Below are 16,347 nucleotides of genomic sequence, written 5' to 3'. Positions count from 1 at the left end.
TTTGGGTACAAACTTGGTTTTGATTCTCAGCCAGACACAGCTGATATGGGGCCCTGTCCAAACTGCTAAAGCACAAGACAGAAATTATCCGTAGCTGCTTTCTCTTGCTGCTGAACAAATGGGAAGGTGGAGGATTAATTTAAGATAACAGTACAGAATTATTGAGAGGGCATTTTTGTGCAAGGTGGGGAGGGCAAGGATGGATCTACCAAATTCATTTTTCTACTTTCTAACCCCAGTCCACAACACACAATTACTTTGTCTGGACATGTTTCAACTTTATCTGCCCAGAGTTTGAAGAGCTGTCAAGAGACCAAGTCACAGTGGTGGGCTGGTCTAAGGACAGATCAGGCAGGGCCATAGCAGGGGTCAACACTCCATGTAATTCTTATCAGTTTAGGCACCTGATCAGCATGTATTCAAAGCACAGCTCAATACTGTATTTTCAGGAGTAAACCCCAACACTACAGCTTTTCAGCCTGTAAAGCACAGATGAGTCCATGCAGAGTATTTGATGTATTTAAGATGTACAAGGTATTCAAACACCATTTTTCTGAGAAATCATGAAAGAAGAATAGCTGAATGGGGAACTCCTATAGCTTAAGGTTTCCTGTCCCTGTTTTAAAAGATAGCTAATGCTCAATATTTCATGTGTTAATTCAAACAATGAGTGAACTGCTTCCTTGATCTGTTAGCCCTTAATTTATTCCTTTAAAGAGGACCAGTTTCTTCCTTCCCTCAGTCCAAGAATTTTGCATCAAATAACTCCAAGGGATTTAGTAAGCAGCCCAAATCTTTATCTATAGGATTCTGATATCTTCACAGTAGTCTCTCCTTAGGTTATATAGGACAGTGTCCAAACCCAACCAGTGAAGCTCAGACCTGAATGGACGTTTGAACTTGGATCTTTCACCTGTCTAGGCTAATTTGTTCATGAAAAAAGTTAACTGTGAAACATTGCAGTATCTGGAATGGCTTTCTGTTTTGTCCTTTGTCTCCATCTTTCAGCTAAAATTCATGTGGGGGAACTTAACGCTGCTATCTTCAGAGAAGAAGGATGTAGGTGTACCCTACTTGCTGCCGGGGCAAGTGGGGGTTGTCTCAGTGGAATTTATGACCCCAGCTGTGGAAGGAACCTACACGTCTCATTGGCGGTTATCTCACAGAGGGGAGCAATTTGGGCCCCGGGTCTGGTGTAGCATTGTTGTAGACACCTTTTCCTCCAGCACTGACTGCTCAGAGAATTGCAAACTGGTATCTACTTTCTGCCAGAAGGGCAGATCCCTTTGTAAGGAAGAGGTGAGATCCTCATGTCCCTGAGCTATGTAAGTCTCCTCACCAGCCCTTCTTTCTTCATCTACCCTCCTCTGCCTCCTTTTATACCTTTTCTTCCCTCAGGCCCCCATGCCTCAACTTGCTGCATATTCTTTTCACATTCTTTCAGCTATGAGGATTTAACTTCATGACCTCAATTGCTTGGTCTCCCCCCCACACCCTGCTGCCTGGCCTTCTGACTGAGTTACTTGTATAGGTTGCCTGTATTTGCAATAATACTAATGTATGGTACAGCTTGGGCTATTTGGCACTGCATCATAAGATTTAATATACGTGTCTTTCTTTAGCCACCCTGTTGTTTGGATTTGTTAATAGTGGCAAGCATTTTTCAGACAAAAAAAAACCACATAGGTATATACGTTAGGTGGTTTATATAGTACTCTGTGTTCCAAAATAGAGAAAAACATTTAGACAAAGATAATCTTTTCATTAACTAATTAGCAATTTGTCATACATATATAGTTCTATTCCTCATTTTCTGATGATAAGATAACCTAAGATACCTTCAGGATTTATTGAAGAACCATAAAGTTTACTGGATATTTTTCTGGACAAGCAGAATTGGAAATCATATTACAGTAGTAGCATTTCCCTCAGTGAGAAGGGCCATAGCTCATTAGTAGAACCTATGCATTGTATTTGTAAGGTCCTAATTTTAAGACTTGCACCAATAAGGCTAAGAAAGAGAGAAGGAAACTCCAGTTTGAAACTCTAGAGCAGGGTTGGGAATTGCATGGCCCTCCAGATATTGTTCAACTACAAATCCCAACATTCCTCACCATTTGGCAGTGCTGGAATGAGCTACTGAGACCTGTAGTTCATCATGTTCAGGGCCATACAGTTGTCATCCGACTCCACCCCAGAGACCTCTTGCCAATCAGTATAAGCCACACATCCCAGTGTAAGTGCATTCCAGATATATTAGACTAAATCTGTTTTCATCTGCAACACATATGGACTTTGAATGTATTCTGAAGATGGGGGATGTTGTAGTAACATGGAGGTTTGATTTGGTGAAGACTGATAATGACAATATTAAGATACGTAGATGAGCCAGTGGCTTTGCTGTATGAGGCAATTTCCTGTGTTCTTTGATGGAGCATAGATGCAATGGAATTAGTATAGAAGTTGTCTCTTGTTCTCAGGAAAAAATGTACATTATCCTGGTTTTTAAGAGCACTTATTCAAAGAACAGGATTCTGCAAGCTTATTTTGTAATCTGCAATATAATAGCCAATCTAGAGTATGCAGGACCTATTATTCCATCAAACTCTCATCACAACAGGAGACAAATAGAAATTCTAGACTCTTAATCTTCTATACTCCCCACATTTTTTTCTGACACACCTAGAACAACAAAACTCAGTGATAAAGTTAGTGGTATAGTATAAAAAGGGAATAAAATGGGGTGCTTGCGTGTGACAAGTTAGGGTGGAAGTAGTTACCTCAATAGATGTCTCTGTGCTCCTTTTAGTATTAATCTTGTTCCCTGCAGGAAAGACTCTCAAAGTTCAAGGCAGAAGCTCTGCAGGCTGTTGATAGTGCCATGCAGGGAGGTTTGGTCAGCCGGGCTGCTCCCCCAAATATAAAGAGCATCCTGAGTGCTAGAGAGTTCTACATCCCTTCAGTCGACCTTCTCACGGCTCAGGTGAAATATCAGTACAAGTTAGGATTGGGGCATTTATTTTATGGCTGTTTTTTCTTTCTTTTTTACTTTGCTCTTTCCTTTCATTAGGACTTACTCTCCTTTGAATTGCTGGACATTAACATAGTTCAAGAACTGGAGCAGGTCCCTCGCAACACTCCTGTTGGTAAGCATTTTGTCTCTTCAGAAAGCTTTTGAGTGGGATTGATACATTATGATGGGTACAGTCTCCGTTACCCGAGAGGTGCATGTCTAGCAGTTTGTCTGGGGCCCATGTCGGGACTGACATCACTGAACACCTGCCAAGCTTACACTCCTATAGAGGAACTGTGGCCAGTCCCTTGAGTCTTCTGTGCCTGCTGCTGGTCCTTGTATTTCTGTGTGTGTTCTGTCCTCTTGCAAGCAGTGAGAAGGCAAATTACTGGCCTAGTTGGGAGGGACAGAAGGAGCCAGACCTCCTGAAGGTCATCAGGGAGACCCAAGGATATCCAGAACTTTCAGGATATCCTTGGGTTTCCTTGGCAACTCTACCCTCTGTTTCCCAAACCAATAAAACATTAAGTAGTAATAATGAAGCAATTGATTGTTAGATTTAGAATCAGGATTTTCCTAATAATTGAAACAATACAAACCAAACTGTATGGTGATATATTTCTTTACAAAGACAGCAGTCAAAAAGACTATACAAATAAAGAAATCAGAACAATCCAAGAACCATTAAAAGATCTGTGTAAATAGGAGAAATAAGACATTTAAATATCCTAGAAGACTGCCTTTGAGCATCCTTGAACTTCTCCCAAACAAGAGATATCACAGATGGTTTGGGCATTACATTATGCTGGAATAGTTCCTCAAAAGTTACATGTATTTAGTTTGGTATGAAGACACAAATAAAACAGGATATCCTCTCAGCCAGTATCTGTTTGGCTTAGGCACTTTGCTTGCTCTCCTTCTTCCAGAGTGGAAACTATTTGAATGATGGTGACCACTCAACTGTTTCCAGGCAGATCCAAGTCTCTACCTCTTCACCCACCTTTTACAAACAAATTTCCTAGAAACATCCATACAAACAAAATAGTTTTTGTTACTTTTAAGAGGAGGTTGTTATTCTTCCTTGTGGCATCACCTTTTGCCTTGCCCTTCCAGACACAAGTCCAGATATGTCAGTCCTACCCCATGACAGTTCCCCACTGGACAACACCAGTCTGGACCAAAAGCAGGAAGAGAAGGAAGAAAGTACTTGTCAGCCATTGCCTGGTAAGCAACGAAAAGCATTGAGCAGGTCTTAAAGGATCCTCCATTTCTTTGGGCTTGACTATTGGCCCAAAACCATCACTGTCCAGTATCAGTAAAATGACCAGATGTCTTAGTTGGGTTTTTGTTCTGGAAACTAACTTTGCGCCAGAGGGTCTACTCTAGAATCTGGAAAATAGTCTGATACTTTTAATGACATAATCCTAGGCTGCCTGTACTCTGGCAAAGTAAACTAGAGAAGACTAGTGAACTTTAGCATTTTGATTGCTTTTTATATAGTCTAACACTACTACAGGGATAGGAATTGAACAGCCCCCTCCCCCAGGTGTTGTTAGACTTCAAGTCTCATCAGTATAGCCATTGGTGAGGAATGCTTGGAGTTGCAGTTCAAAAACATCTGGAGGACTGCATGATTCCCACCCTTGCTTTAGAAAATCTGTTTTCTTCCACCCTTTTCTCCTGAATCAGCACATGGGAAGAGGTATTACTGATAATTGAGAAGGTTATGGTTATAAAATACATTTGGGGAGCTTGCAAACTTTAACATGGGGAGAGTGCCTCCCTTTCACTGTGAGAACTGGTTAGGGAAATGGCACTTTCTTCCCTTGATTTAGGGAGACATCACTGTCTTTGCAGTATCTTCAGCCATTACTTCTGTTTTCGCTCTCCTCTCGGATCTAGTTGCATTTAACCAACTGATCTACTTGGCACTGAGGAAAGGGGCAAACATTGCCATGCTTAACAAACTTGGAAGCAAAAGAATAAATAACATGTGAATGTATTATAAGTCAGTGAAATCAATGTACCTATTGCCTAAAGGGGCATGAAAGTAAGAATCCATCCCTGGAGAGTCAGGGATACATTTCTCCAGCCTCTATGGAGGTCCTATTTCTTATCTGTATGACTTCCGAAGCTAGCAACAACTGCTCTTGTCCAACAGATGCTCAGGTGGGGAAGGGAAAGACTGAAAACTCAGCAAATCAAGAGGAAGCAGAAGAAGACATGAGTGGGAGCCAGTTTGTTTGTGAAACAGTCATTCGCTCTCTCACCTTGGATGCTGCACCTGATCACAGGCCCCCACAAAGGAAGAAATCTTTACAGGGTGAGTACTTTATGTTGTCCTACTGACAACATTGTGCCTGCAGCAGAAGCTTGTGTCATTTTGTTCTGATCCCCTGCATTTTTCCTGATTTAGGTTCTCTGCAAGCTCTGCAAGATACCATTCACTATAGCACCAAAGCCAAGGACACCATCAATCCTGTTTCTACACCAGAAGAGCCGGAGTCTACCAATCAAGGCATGGAGATAGTCAAAGAACTAGAGTTTGGTAAGATGAAGTGGCTGGAGTTTGCTTCTCTTAAGAGAGGCCAAAACTGAAGAAAATAAAAGTGCCTCTGATGTATGGCAGGACTGACAGAAGATCCCTACATGATAACAATAAATCCACAGTGGATAACTGTAATAGCAATCTTTTACAGTTAATTGCCCAAAAGCCAATGTGCTGATATTTACATGGAGAAAAGTTAGACTTCCTTGATTTATGGGGAATAATAGAGTTGAACAGGTTGATGCATTCAAATATCTAGACAAATTCAAATTGGAACAAGTCAAAGAAAAGTGTGATAATGGGATGGTGAAGCCTCTTTTAGAAACAGAGATTGAGATCTTCCACTTTAGTATTCCCAGTTTCTGTTTGTGGTGTGCTATTCTGGAGTATGTGTGTTGATTTTAGAAAGCAGACAATATATAAGAGGATTGGATGCAATCTCTTTTGGTGCTTTCCAACCATATGAGAGGGCTACTGGTGGAATGGTCATGTTCTTTGATGAACAAACATACCCAAGAGAAACCAATAAAAGGCCCAGTGAATTACAGAATAATTTTGTAGTGAAACATTATTTTCTGTTTTCTGCTAGAGAAACTGTCAATGCATGATGGTGAGGAGTCAAGGGATGGAGAGGCTGAAGATGATGCCAAGGATGAAGTCTGTAGCCAAGCATCTTCTACCTCCTCTGAGGATTACATTATAATACTCCCAGAATGCTTTGATACCAGCCGTCCTCTGGGTGACTCCATGTACAGTTCTGCTCTCTCTCAGCCAAGCGTGGAGAAAACAGCAGAGGCTCCAGCAAATCCTGAAAGAGAGAGCCAGTTGCCAGTACAGAGCATCAATGATATACTGACCACTTCTCAGACCCTGGATGAAGTGCCACTGACCCCTCAGATTGTGGAACCACAGCCTACAAGGTATCAAGTGGAGCAAAGAGGAACTGTGTTAGGACTGCAGGTGACAGCAAAGAGTAGACAGAGGGGGCTGCTGAGCTTCATTATTGGGCTCAGAAAAAAAATTACATCCAAACTGGGAGGAAAGCAAGAGGAATTAAGTTGAATTTCTGAAGCGGTGTAGATTTATATGTTGAGATTGACTGAGTGACCTCCCAGTTCTATCCATAAAGTTTATGTTGTTGTAAGAATAGTTGTAGTATTTTTTTCCCTTCGGTCTTATGTCTTCACAAATGTCTACTTTGTTTTATAACAGATTTCTGGCACTTTCACAAAATATCAATACCCAAGCAAGCAATAGAGAAGAAACTCCTTTGATTCTTGATGAAATGGGAGAAGGTACCATACTATTAATTTTATGGGTTGTAGGTGGTTAGGAGTTGTTAATGACAAAAGAGCATTCATTTTATAGGCTTTTTAATTTCAGAAATTCAAGCCAGGTTGTGCAAATATAACATGTATACAAACACACACTATTACATAAGAGCAGTGAATTCTGTAGATTCAGGAAGGATAATGCTACTGCTCTTGAACTTTTTGCAGTACAGTGGTACCCCGGGATACGAATTGATCGCGTTACGAAATTTCCGGGGTACGAAAAAGTTAGATTGGAAAAAACTGTTCCGGGTAATGAAAGATTTTTCGGGTTACGAAATTCATTTCGGCGCGAAATTTAAATGCGAAGCGCGGCTAGCGGCTTTCCAGCGCTAATGGAAAGCCTTTTCGGGTTGCGAAATGTATCGGGTTACGAACGGCGCCGCGGAACGAATTAATTTCGTAACCCGAGGTACCACTGTAATCACAATTAGGCTATCTTCTTTCTGTTCTGTTCCTGCTCTCATGCTCTGGGTTTGTGTACTTCTAGAGGCCCAAGGAGGACATATTCTTGAACCAACAAGGAATGAAAAGGTCACGCAGACATACCCAGAATTCTCCAGGTAATAAAAATGGGATCTGGCTAGGATTTTATTATGATCTGGCTATTGACTAGTATCCTATTTCTGTTAGCTAATTTTTGTGCAATGACCCGAAATCCCACTTCCATCTTTCCCAAAGGCTGTTTAGTCTTACACCCTGCCTGCATTAGAAATTGCACCATGCAGGTGTATAATCTGGTCTAGAACAAGAATTCAGCATGCAGAAAATATCAAAGGCTTGGGAGGGGATTGGTTTCTTTGAGGTCCTGTGTTTTTTCATAACCCCAAGGGGTCCAGAATGTGTCCCCATGGACACAAAAGTCCAACTGTATTTTATTTTTAAAGACAAGGAGAAGGTTAAGAGAAATACTTTCATTACATGAAATCCCAGTTCAACCTCTAGCATCCAACAGAGGAAATCTTGGGAAAAACATGAGCTGCCAGGATGTTTCTGTCCATGATGACATGACACTTGCTTTCATTATACTGTGATTGGATTACCTTCATGTGCTATATGTGAGAATTACCTTTGAAAAGTCTTCAGAAATTTAATTTGGTCCAGAGAATACTGGAACCAGGTTCTTGACAAGAACTAGGTATTAGGGTCACAAAGCCACCAGAAACAGTCTTCCTTTTAGATGCTGGTGAGAACCAGAGGTGTTCTGCTTCAGTAACATTACCATATTCTGTACTTTCAGTAGTTAAAAGTGAGGCTTCCATGCCCAGTAAAATTTCTTCCCTTTCCCAAGCAAATAAAAACAGACATTAAATTGTCCAAAGAAACCAACGCACACAGATGTCTTTAACTGCCATGACTTTGTGTGGGGCTATAACTCACTAGTGAAGCTTATTCCTTGTATACACAGAGGCCCAGTTCCAGTCTTTGGCACCTTCAGGGGCAAGATTAGAAAGAAGACAGCAGCTGGAGTAGCTTATGCTGGGCTAAATGAACCAGTAGTCTGACTTACTGTAATACACCTAGAACAACACATGAATGTGTTGTTCTAAGTATATTACACTAAGTCACAGAGTCCTGTTTTTCTTGTTGCAGTCTAGAAAATATATGGTCATGGTAGTTTTAATCATGCATTACTGAAGACCCCTCCCCCCATTAAAAGGATTGTAAGCTAAATGCAGTGAGTGGTCTTGTAGAGAGAATCTTCTGACACTTCTTTGGTACCTTTTCATTCCAATCTTCTCTGCAGACACACCCAAGGAAACAGCCTCGCTGGTGGCTTGGTGAAGGGAGCCCTGTCAGTGGCTGCTTCAGCCTACAAAGCTCTATTTGCTGGACCACCCGCCATGGACCAGGTAAGTCCCTGTGTTTCTCTTTGGAATGGAAAAGGGGGAGTTTAACAACAGGAGTGTCATTATTCTCCATGATTGCACCATGCAAGGGGAGCAAATCTGAGATTGGATGCACTGTCCTGAAAGTAGGATTCTAGCACTCTACCCTTATGTGGGTTGCCCCTCCTTCTCCTTCCCTAGATAGGTTTTTTTATCATTCTGTTGTAAGGAAAATCTATTCAGTTTTGGTAAGTGACAGAGCTGCCTAGTCCTCAAAGAAGAAATAATCCTTTGTTCTTGGTGCTGAACAGAGAAAGAGAGGAGACAAGATAGAAGGTCAGCCCCAAGATATTTAATTATTCTGACAAGAACTGGAAATCTTGAGGGCTCCCAGCAAACCACCTCTAACACTCAGATAGTCCAGGATCCACTCCATCCACTGACACAGATAGTGGTAAATCTAGTGTTCTTTTCTTGTTCAGTGAGGGAGGATATCCTGATAATGAGATGCTAGAATAATGGCATTATACTCCAGGTGGGTCATCTTAACTGCTTGACATAATGGAGAACCTATTCCTTTCCCACTATTTTATTAGATTTGTTGTCATTGTTAACTGGTGTCAATTCAACTTTGACTTATGGCGGCCCCATAAATGAGTGATCTCCAAGTCACCCTATCATAGGCCTTGCAGGCTCAGGTTTGTGGCTTCCTTGATTAATCCATCTATTCAGTTTACAGTTACAAATTTATAGTTTAATTATCTGTAATGTGGTCTTCCTCTTTTCCTACTGCTTTCTACCTTACCCAGCATTCTTGTCTTTTCTTGTGAGTCATGTCTTCTCATGATGTGTCCAAAGCAATCCTGTTTAGTCATCTTGGCTTCTAGGGAAAATTCAGGCTTGATTTGCTCTAGGACCCTTTCATTTATCTTTTTAGCAGTCCACGGTATCCATAAAACTTCACTCCATCACCACATTTCAAATGAATTGATTTCTTCCTATCAGCTTTCTTTAATGTCCATCTTTCACAACTATGGCCTGGTAAAGATGGGCCTTTTGTGACTCCCTTGTCACGTGCTAGTGTTGCCTGGGAGCAGAGCGCCCACACCCCCCACAACTCACACACATGACGAGGATGTAACAATGGCGGCACCCTGTATACATGGGCCCCGCATTGTTATGTAAGCGCAGCCACTGCGGGGTAAAAATAACCCGCTGGCCCAGTACAGACTGCAGAAAAGGGGAAGTCTGCAGCCGCCCCTTTCCACAGTGGATTGGGGCCAGGGCAGCCTCACCAACAGCCCAGAGGCCCCAATCCGGTGCTTTTCCAGGCCACAGAGAAGTGGCAAGATTCTGCTTCTCTGTGGCCTGGAAAGGGGTGTCCATGGGGCTTCATGCCCCAAGACACCCCGACAGGCGCAGCGAAGAGGAGAAAGGAGCCACTTTGCATGGCTGGCATGGCCACATAGAGGCTGCGCCAGCGATGCACACGCACAAAAGGAACTCTGTTTTGGAGCTCCTTTCTGCAGCGCTGAAACGGCACCCCAAGCGCCCTGCAGTGTTGAAGTGTCGTCAGGTGCATATCAGTCACTACTACTGCTGCCCAATAGCTGCTTGGCACATTTAATCTGGCTCCTCTGCAAAAGCCTGTCTGACATGACAGATCCCACCAGCAGCATTATTACTGTCACCATAGCCCCTTGCCTCACAGGAGCACACAATTGTACTATATCGTGGAAAGGTAGTACCACTGGTGGCTTATTAGATTTATATGTTTCCTTTTCTCTAAAAATAGAATTCAAAACAACTAACAGTAACACTGAATATAACAAACATAATTAAATCCTTAAAAAACATAGCTTTTGCAGCATAAAAGATAAAGTCCCTTTCATAGCAACTAAGTTCATTTGCCAATACTACATCTAAAGAAAAATGGGGACATAATAGAATAGAACAGTGCTACTGAAAGTGATGGTCCCTGGACCAGTGCCACTCCATTATCCATTGGCTGCCAGTCCATGAAGAACTTCCAGGAAAGAAAGAAACAGTTGTAGCCAGTAGGAACAACTAGGATACCAGTCCCAGGCAGATTTTGGGGGGGGGGGGGGGGGGGTGCTGTTTGCTCACATCAGATGGCCTGAGAAGCAAGCCTAATTTAGCCACAACTGTATGTAGGAACTGACCCTGAAAGAGAGAAGCTGAGATTGCAAGATCCTTACAAACATCTATGTCCCCAAGCTATCTCTTCTTCTCAGGTAAAGAACATGTCTGCAGGTTATTTCCATTTTTTCAGAGGCCCCCTGCCTATTCTGGCAGAGTGGGTGAAAGAAAAGAGGAAACCTGTGTAGTGCGTTTGAACTTTGGAGCTTCTTACCTCAAAAATCAGGATGAAAAGACTCACCACCAGTGGCAGGGGAAGTAAAAATTGTATGTTCCAGAGACCTGCTCAGCTCCAGTTGAGACAGCAGTTCAAGTTCTTGGCAGAAAATGAGGCCATGAATCTACTGTTGCTGTTACCACTATAGAGGCATGCTGCTATTTACTTTGTGTGGCCATTGTGACTTATGGAAATGGTTACGCAGCCCTGTGAAACCCAAAGCCTCGGGCATCAGTAGTGCTAGTGGCAGAGCCTTTATTTCAGTAGGGAAGAAGCACCCTAGACCTGAGTGATCCCCCTGGTAGGATTGCTAGGTTCTGGGGAAATCTTCTCAGCATGTACAGTAGTTGCTCTTGTTCTGTGGAAGCAGTGGTTGTCTCCTGTCTCTTCTTAGATCATTTCCACATTTCAGACCAGGAGTTGTTATCTGATGTTTTCTCTTCCATGAACAACAACTGGATAGTAGGAGAAATTAGCAACTCAGTTCTCCCCCACTCACCCCCTTTTTTAAAAAAGAGTAGTGAAACATTAATAGCTCAGTGAAAATATCAGTGATACAGTTCTATCTATTCAAGCAGGGAAGGAGAGGAAAAGAAGCTAGAAAATATCTAGGTCTCATTTGTCCATTTGTTGGAAGCAAGCACTCCAGAAATGCTCTATTGTCACTCCAAAGTTGGCAGAACCATACATTCTTCTCCACCAGAAAGGTGAAAGTTATTACTAACATGGTCCTATTTGTATAGTAGGTGATAGGATTAACCTGTGTAGCAGATGGTGAAATTACAGTTTCTATCAACCCTATTCAATATTGACAGTGGTCAGGAATAATAGGAGTTGTAGTCCCAATAACTTCCAGAGATCCCATTTCCCTGCCAACCACATCTTTTATGTGTGGAAGTGAAAGGTATTTGATAGGTGTAAACCTGAAGGATTTGCAAAGAATCTTAGATATCTACATACAGTGGCCCTTGGTATCCACTGGAATCTGGTTCCAGGACCACCTGTGAATATCAAAATCTGTGGATGTTCAAGTCCCATTAAATACAGTGGTATAGTGAAATGGTGTTCCTTATATAAAATAGCAAATTCAATATTTGTTTTTTGGGGGATTTATATCTTTTGGGAATATTTTCAAACTGGATGGTTGAATCCATGGATAAAAAAAATCCATGGATATAGAGAGCTGACTGTATGCTTTTTTATACACTTTACTGCACATATGCATGAAAGTTTCCTTCCTTGATTTAATAGCTCTGTCCCTTTTTTGTCCTTCAAGGCTCTTCCTGTGACCACTGAGGATCATATGGCCAGCTTCCTAGCCAACCTAAATGAGATGGGCTTCTGTGACCGGCACCTTAACCTCCGGTTGCTTCGGAAACACAACTGTGACATGGCCCAAGTTGTCACAGAATTGCTACATCTGAGTCACAGTGATTGGTATGGAAACCAGTACTGAACCTTGTTCATCTTGCTCATTAAAAAATGAGCAGCAAGTTGCACCAGCATCATCCTGCTCTCTTCTATTCCACCATACCAGAGATGACTGGGTTCTGTTTTTCAGCACAATACAGTTCCCCAGTGCTCGTTTCCCATAACTCAGACGCTAGGATTTTTTTTTCTTTTAACCTTGAAACACTGCAGTCTTCAACGGGCATAATGCAAGTCTTTATAGAGAAAAAGGGTGAATGTACCTAAAGAAATATGAGTGAGCTCTTTCACTAACCCTGTAGCTATTGTTCATGTTGTAAAAGAACCAGAAACCTGGAAACCATTCCACATGTTTGCCCATCCCATCATCTTGTGCACATGGAAACAGGCAATGGTGGAGGGTTAATCCCATATCTCCAAATTCTGTCAACCCATGAAGAAGGTGACCAAGCTGTTTGCTTTCTAGTTTGCTTTAAAACTCTCCTATATATTGTCAAAGCAATAATTCTGTCTCCAACTCTACAATATGTCTTGCAGGGCATTGGCACTGCCTAAAAAAATGAATTGTATTCTAGCAGGACCCATCAGACCTTTTTACATGATGTTGTTTGTTGGTTAATTATTTGGGATGAAATAGTGTTAAAAGAACCAAGTCGGTTGCAGAATTCATTAGGTGGTTTGCCATAAAAAAATACCAAACAAAGAGCAGTTGCTCCTACTATGTAAATCTTTAGCGCTATTATTAATAGTTATTGCTTAAAGTATTTGAAGGTCCGGTGGTCAAGACACACTTGAGTGTTTCAGAAGCTATTTTTGTAGATGAATTTTTACCACTCAAGTCTCAGAGGGATAGAATATCCCATGCAGTATTCTCGATTCTCTCTGCCTAGATATTGGACCAATTTAGGAATTAAGAAATTAAATGATTTTAATTATGCTTGATGTAGTTTGATTATGTTAATAATGCCTGCAAAAATTCTTTCATGGCTTAGAAGGGGGTAGGGAGAATTGGGGGAACTGCTGGAGAAGAGATAGCATTAAGCAAAGGCTTAATGCCCCCTTCAGTCAAAAGATGTGGGACTCAAAGGAGGCATTTCTGTCAAAACAATCTTAGATTAAATAGGAATTTTATCCATCCTCGCAGGATTCTCCTTTTCTTTACTCAGGTGTTACTTTTGACTTTTCTAAGTATATAAAAAGAATAAATGTTCTTACAAATTTTGATGAGGGAGTACACCCAGATCTGCTTTTTTGTGATTAATAATGGTGCTGAAGGCAGAATGCAGAAATTGAGGAAGTGAGAAAAGCTATTTAAGAAGGGAAATTTAGAGAAAATGTACTCATGCAGAATGCTGCTTTAGGGGGGAAACCTTAGAAAAGAGACATTCACATTTGGAAATTCTTGCTGTTGAGGTGATGGGGTGAAATCTTGATATTCCCAAATAGATTATCTTGTTTTTGTATGGATTAGCTTTATTGCTACCAGTTCATTCAGAAAACATGTTAGCCTTTGAGAGAAAAGCATTCTTATTACGTTTCATAAAAGCTGAAATTTTCTTCTGTTGGCTTTATATATCTTATGAGAGGATGCATGGATGATAATTTAAACAGTGCAGATCTTTGTATATTGGTTAAAATAAACACTTTGAAACAGTCTTTTGGGTGTGAGAAACATTAAATAAAATATAAATTTAAAAAGCCTTATCTTTGTGAAAATGGAATTTATTTTTCACATAACTTTACTTATTAGGTGGAAACCTTTGTATGAGGGGACCTGTATCTTGAAAAAAGCTTCCACTGAAAGCAAATAAATTTCTGTACACATAAAAGATATTTGATGCTGGGATTGATAGGGCTTGTACATTTCTTGCACTTAATGACTGCTTCTTGTAGGATTTCATTCTCAGAGAACATACTATTCCATTGAACATACAAAGGCCTCCGCTCACCCTGCAACCCACAGGTACTGAGGCTATTACTGGTCTACTAATTGACTGCATTATTTGCACTGCATTGGATGAACTAAGCAAACTGATTCAGCTATTGGGCTGACTAAGCAAAGCAGGACACTTAGGAAAGCGATTCTATAAATGCTAAGAATTGCCTAGCTTAACCAAACCACTGAATCCAGCAATCTGTTTAATAGAAAGAGAAAGTAAATTGCTTAGAGTAGTCATACATCTCCAAAATTCATGAACCAAGTGCAGCCTTGTAGATGTTGTAGGACTGTAACTCTCAGCCTTGGGCAGGATAGCCAATGGTGAAGAATGCTGGGTTCCTATCCAACAAAATCCAGAGGTCCATGCTTGCCTAACCCTGCAGCAGAAACTGATGAACATGAATAGAAGGTGCTGGTCATCCAATTTGCCCCCACTTGTTGTTACTCTGGCACACCACCACAAAGCAAACCAGAAGTTAAGATGGATAAGATTAAGACTAGATTCACCTAAGATCCAGATATTCAACTTCCTTTGAAATAGAGGGCTTGCTGCTTGACAATGTTCCTGGTACCATCTCCCCTATGAATGGATGGGTTGTGAATATATTCCAGAGTCATTTTCCAGCTACATCTTGTACGCCAGCTGTGCTATTTCCTAGAAAGGAAAGAAGGCATCAAAACACATGGCCTCAATTACTGCACTCAGTATTGGGAATCATGGGAATCGGATGTTGCTTTTAGTAATATTTTAGGGGTGAGTAAATATAAGAAATCCTTCTCTTGGTTTTCTTTCATAAGGCCAATAAAACACAATAGCGCTCCCAAACACATACACATACATTGCTTGGAGGAAGCTTTGGGCTGCATCCACACTGCAGAAATCATCTGGTTTGACACCACTTGAACTGCCAGAGCAGAGCTCTGGTGCTGCAACAAACTACACTTCCAAGAATTCCATAGCATGGATTAAAGTTGGAAGGAAAACCTGCAGCCTGCTGCTGCAGCACTGTAATTGTATGGTGTCTTACATTTGGAGGATCTGTGTATGTCTATGACAATGAAAGCGGGTGAGCAGCTGTGTGTGATGATGTTTTAGTGCAAATGGCTGCTTTCATTGTGGAATGGTTCCAAGGGTATGCTTTCCACTCCTGTTCTAAAGGTATGACTTTTAAGTGCAGATCTCAGCAGTAACAAATGAACAGTAATGTGTCATCTGTAACAAACTGAAGTGTTGATATCTGGACCTTGAATGAGTTGCAATTCCAAAGCCATGTAGTAAGTGGGAATGAAGTTACTTTGCTGTAACAGGTCATTGTAGTTACTTTTAATTTAAGGACATTTTAAGAGACAGATTGACATGAATTTTTCAGCTTTCATGCCATTCTGGTATCAAAACTATTTGCCCCCTTGAAGTAATAAAAGTAACTTGCAATGCAACAAGTGCACATTTCTCAATCAGCAACAAAATATTTTTGACCACCATAACTGGTGAACAGAACCAAATTCACTTTCGAAAAGTAGTTGTCCGAGCCCTTGTTAAATGGTTTGGTCATGGGGAACCAGTTAAATCACAGGCAGACACTAGAGGAAAGCCTTCTGTAGCCTGGTGTCCTTGAACAAATATGCTGACAGCAGGTAATGTGAATTGCAGTCCAATATATCAGAAAGGCGTTAGCCCTAAATACATTTTGCTGCTTCAGGGAGAACAGCAAATTACATTCCTCCCAGTCCTATGTCCCCAAGCACCCAAACCTGGTCAAATCATTTTGATACACCTTGTGAATTGACCCTGACACTCAGGGAGTAAAGGATGTAATAATGAACAATAATAAATAAAGAACAATTTGCTGCACTTCCATGTCACCCAAAATTATCTGTCTCC

The 16,347-nt window shown here is 41.2% G+C and overlaps 1 protein-coding gene across 6 annotated transcripts in view; it reads left to right on the top strand.

Annotated features, from left to right (window-relative positions):
- NBR1 (NBR1 autophagy cargo receptor) overlaps positions 1-14,227 on the top strand; it is a 31,852-nt gene extending 17,625 nt beyond the window's left edge. For 2 of the 6 annotated variants that reach the window (XM_089532124.1, XM_089532119.1), the window contains exons 12-23: positions 1,009-1,299; positions 2,831-2,983; positions 3,071-3,146; positions 4,127-4,237; positions 5,175-5,336; positions 5,430-5,561; positions 6,151-6,481; positions 6,774-6,856; positions 7,383-7,455; positions 8,640-8,745; positions 11,677-11,805; positions 12,375-14,227. In XM_089532124.1, the coding sequence (XP_089388250.1) occupies positions 1,009-1,299; positions 2,831-2,983; positions 3,071-3,146; positions 4,127-4,237; positions 5,175-5,336; positions 5,430-5,561; positions 6,151-6,481; positions 6,774-6,856; positions 7,383-7,455; positions 8,640-8,745; positions 11,677-11,805; positions 12,375-12,554 (1,827 nt within the window). In that variant the 3' untranslated portion in view covers positions 12,555-14,227. The remainder of the gene's footprint in view (positions 1-1,008; positions 1,300-2,830; positions 2,984-3,070; positions 3,147-4,126; positions 4,238-5,174; positions 5,337-5,429; positions 5,562-6,150; positions 6,482-6,773; positions 6,857-7,382; positions 7,456-8,639; positions 8,746-11,676; positions 11,806-12,374) is intronic. The other 4 variants (XM_089532125.1, XM_089532121.1, XM_089532122.1 and 1 more) reach the window with 3 other exon arrangements.
- Positions 14,228-16,347: the final 2,120 nt, after the last annotated feature.

Source organism: Sceloporus occidentalis, unplaced genomic scaffold, assembly GCF_023333645.1.
Source record: "Sceloporus occidentalis isolate IW3139 unplaced genomic scaffold, rSceOcc1.0.p SCAF_7, whole genome shotgun sequence".
Taxonomy (NCBI): Eukaryota; Metazoa; Chordata; class Lepidosauria; order Squamata; family Phrynosomatidae; genus Sceloporus; species Sceloporus occidentalis.
The sequence above is the reverse complement of the archived record's forward strand: the minus strand, read 5'-3'. Positions and strand labels throughout refer to the sequence as shown.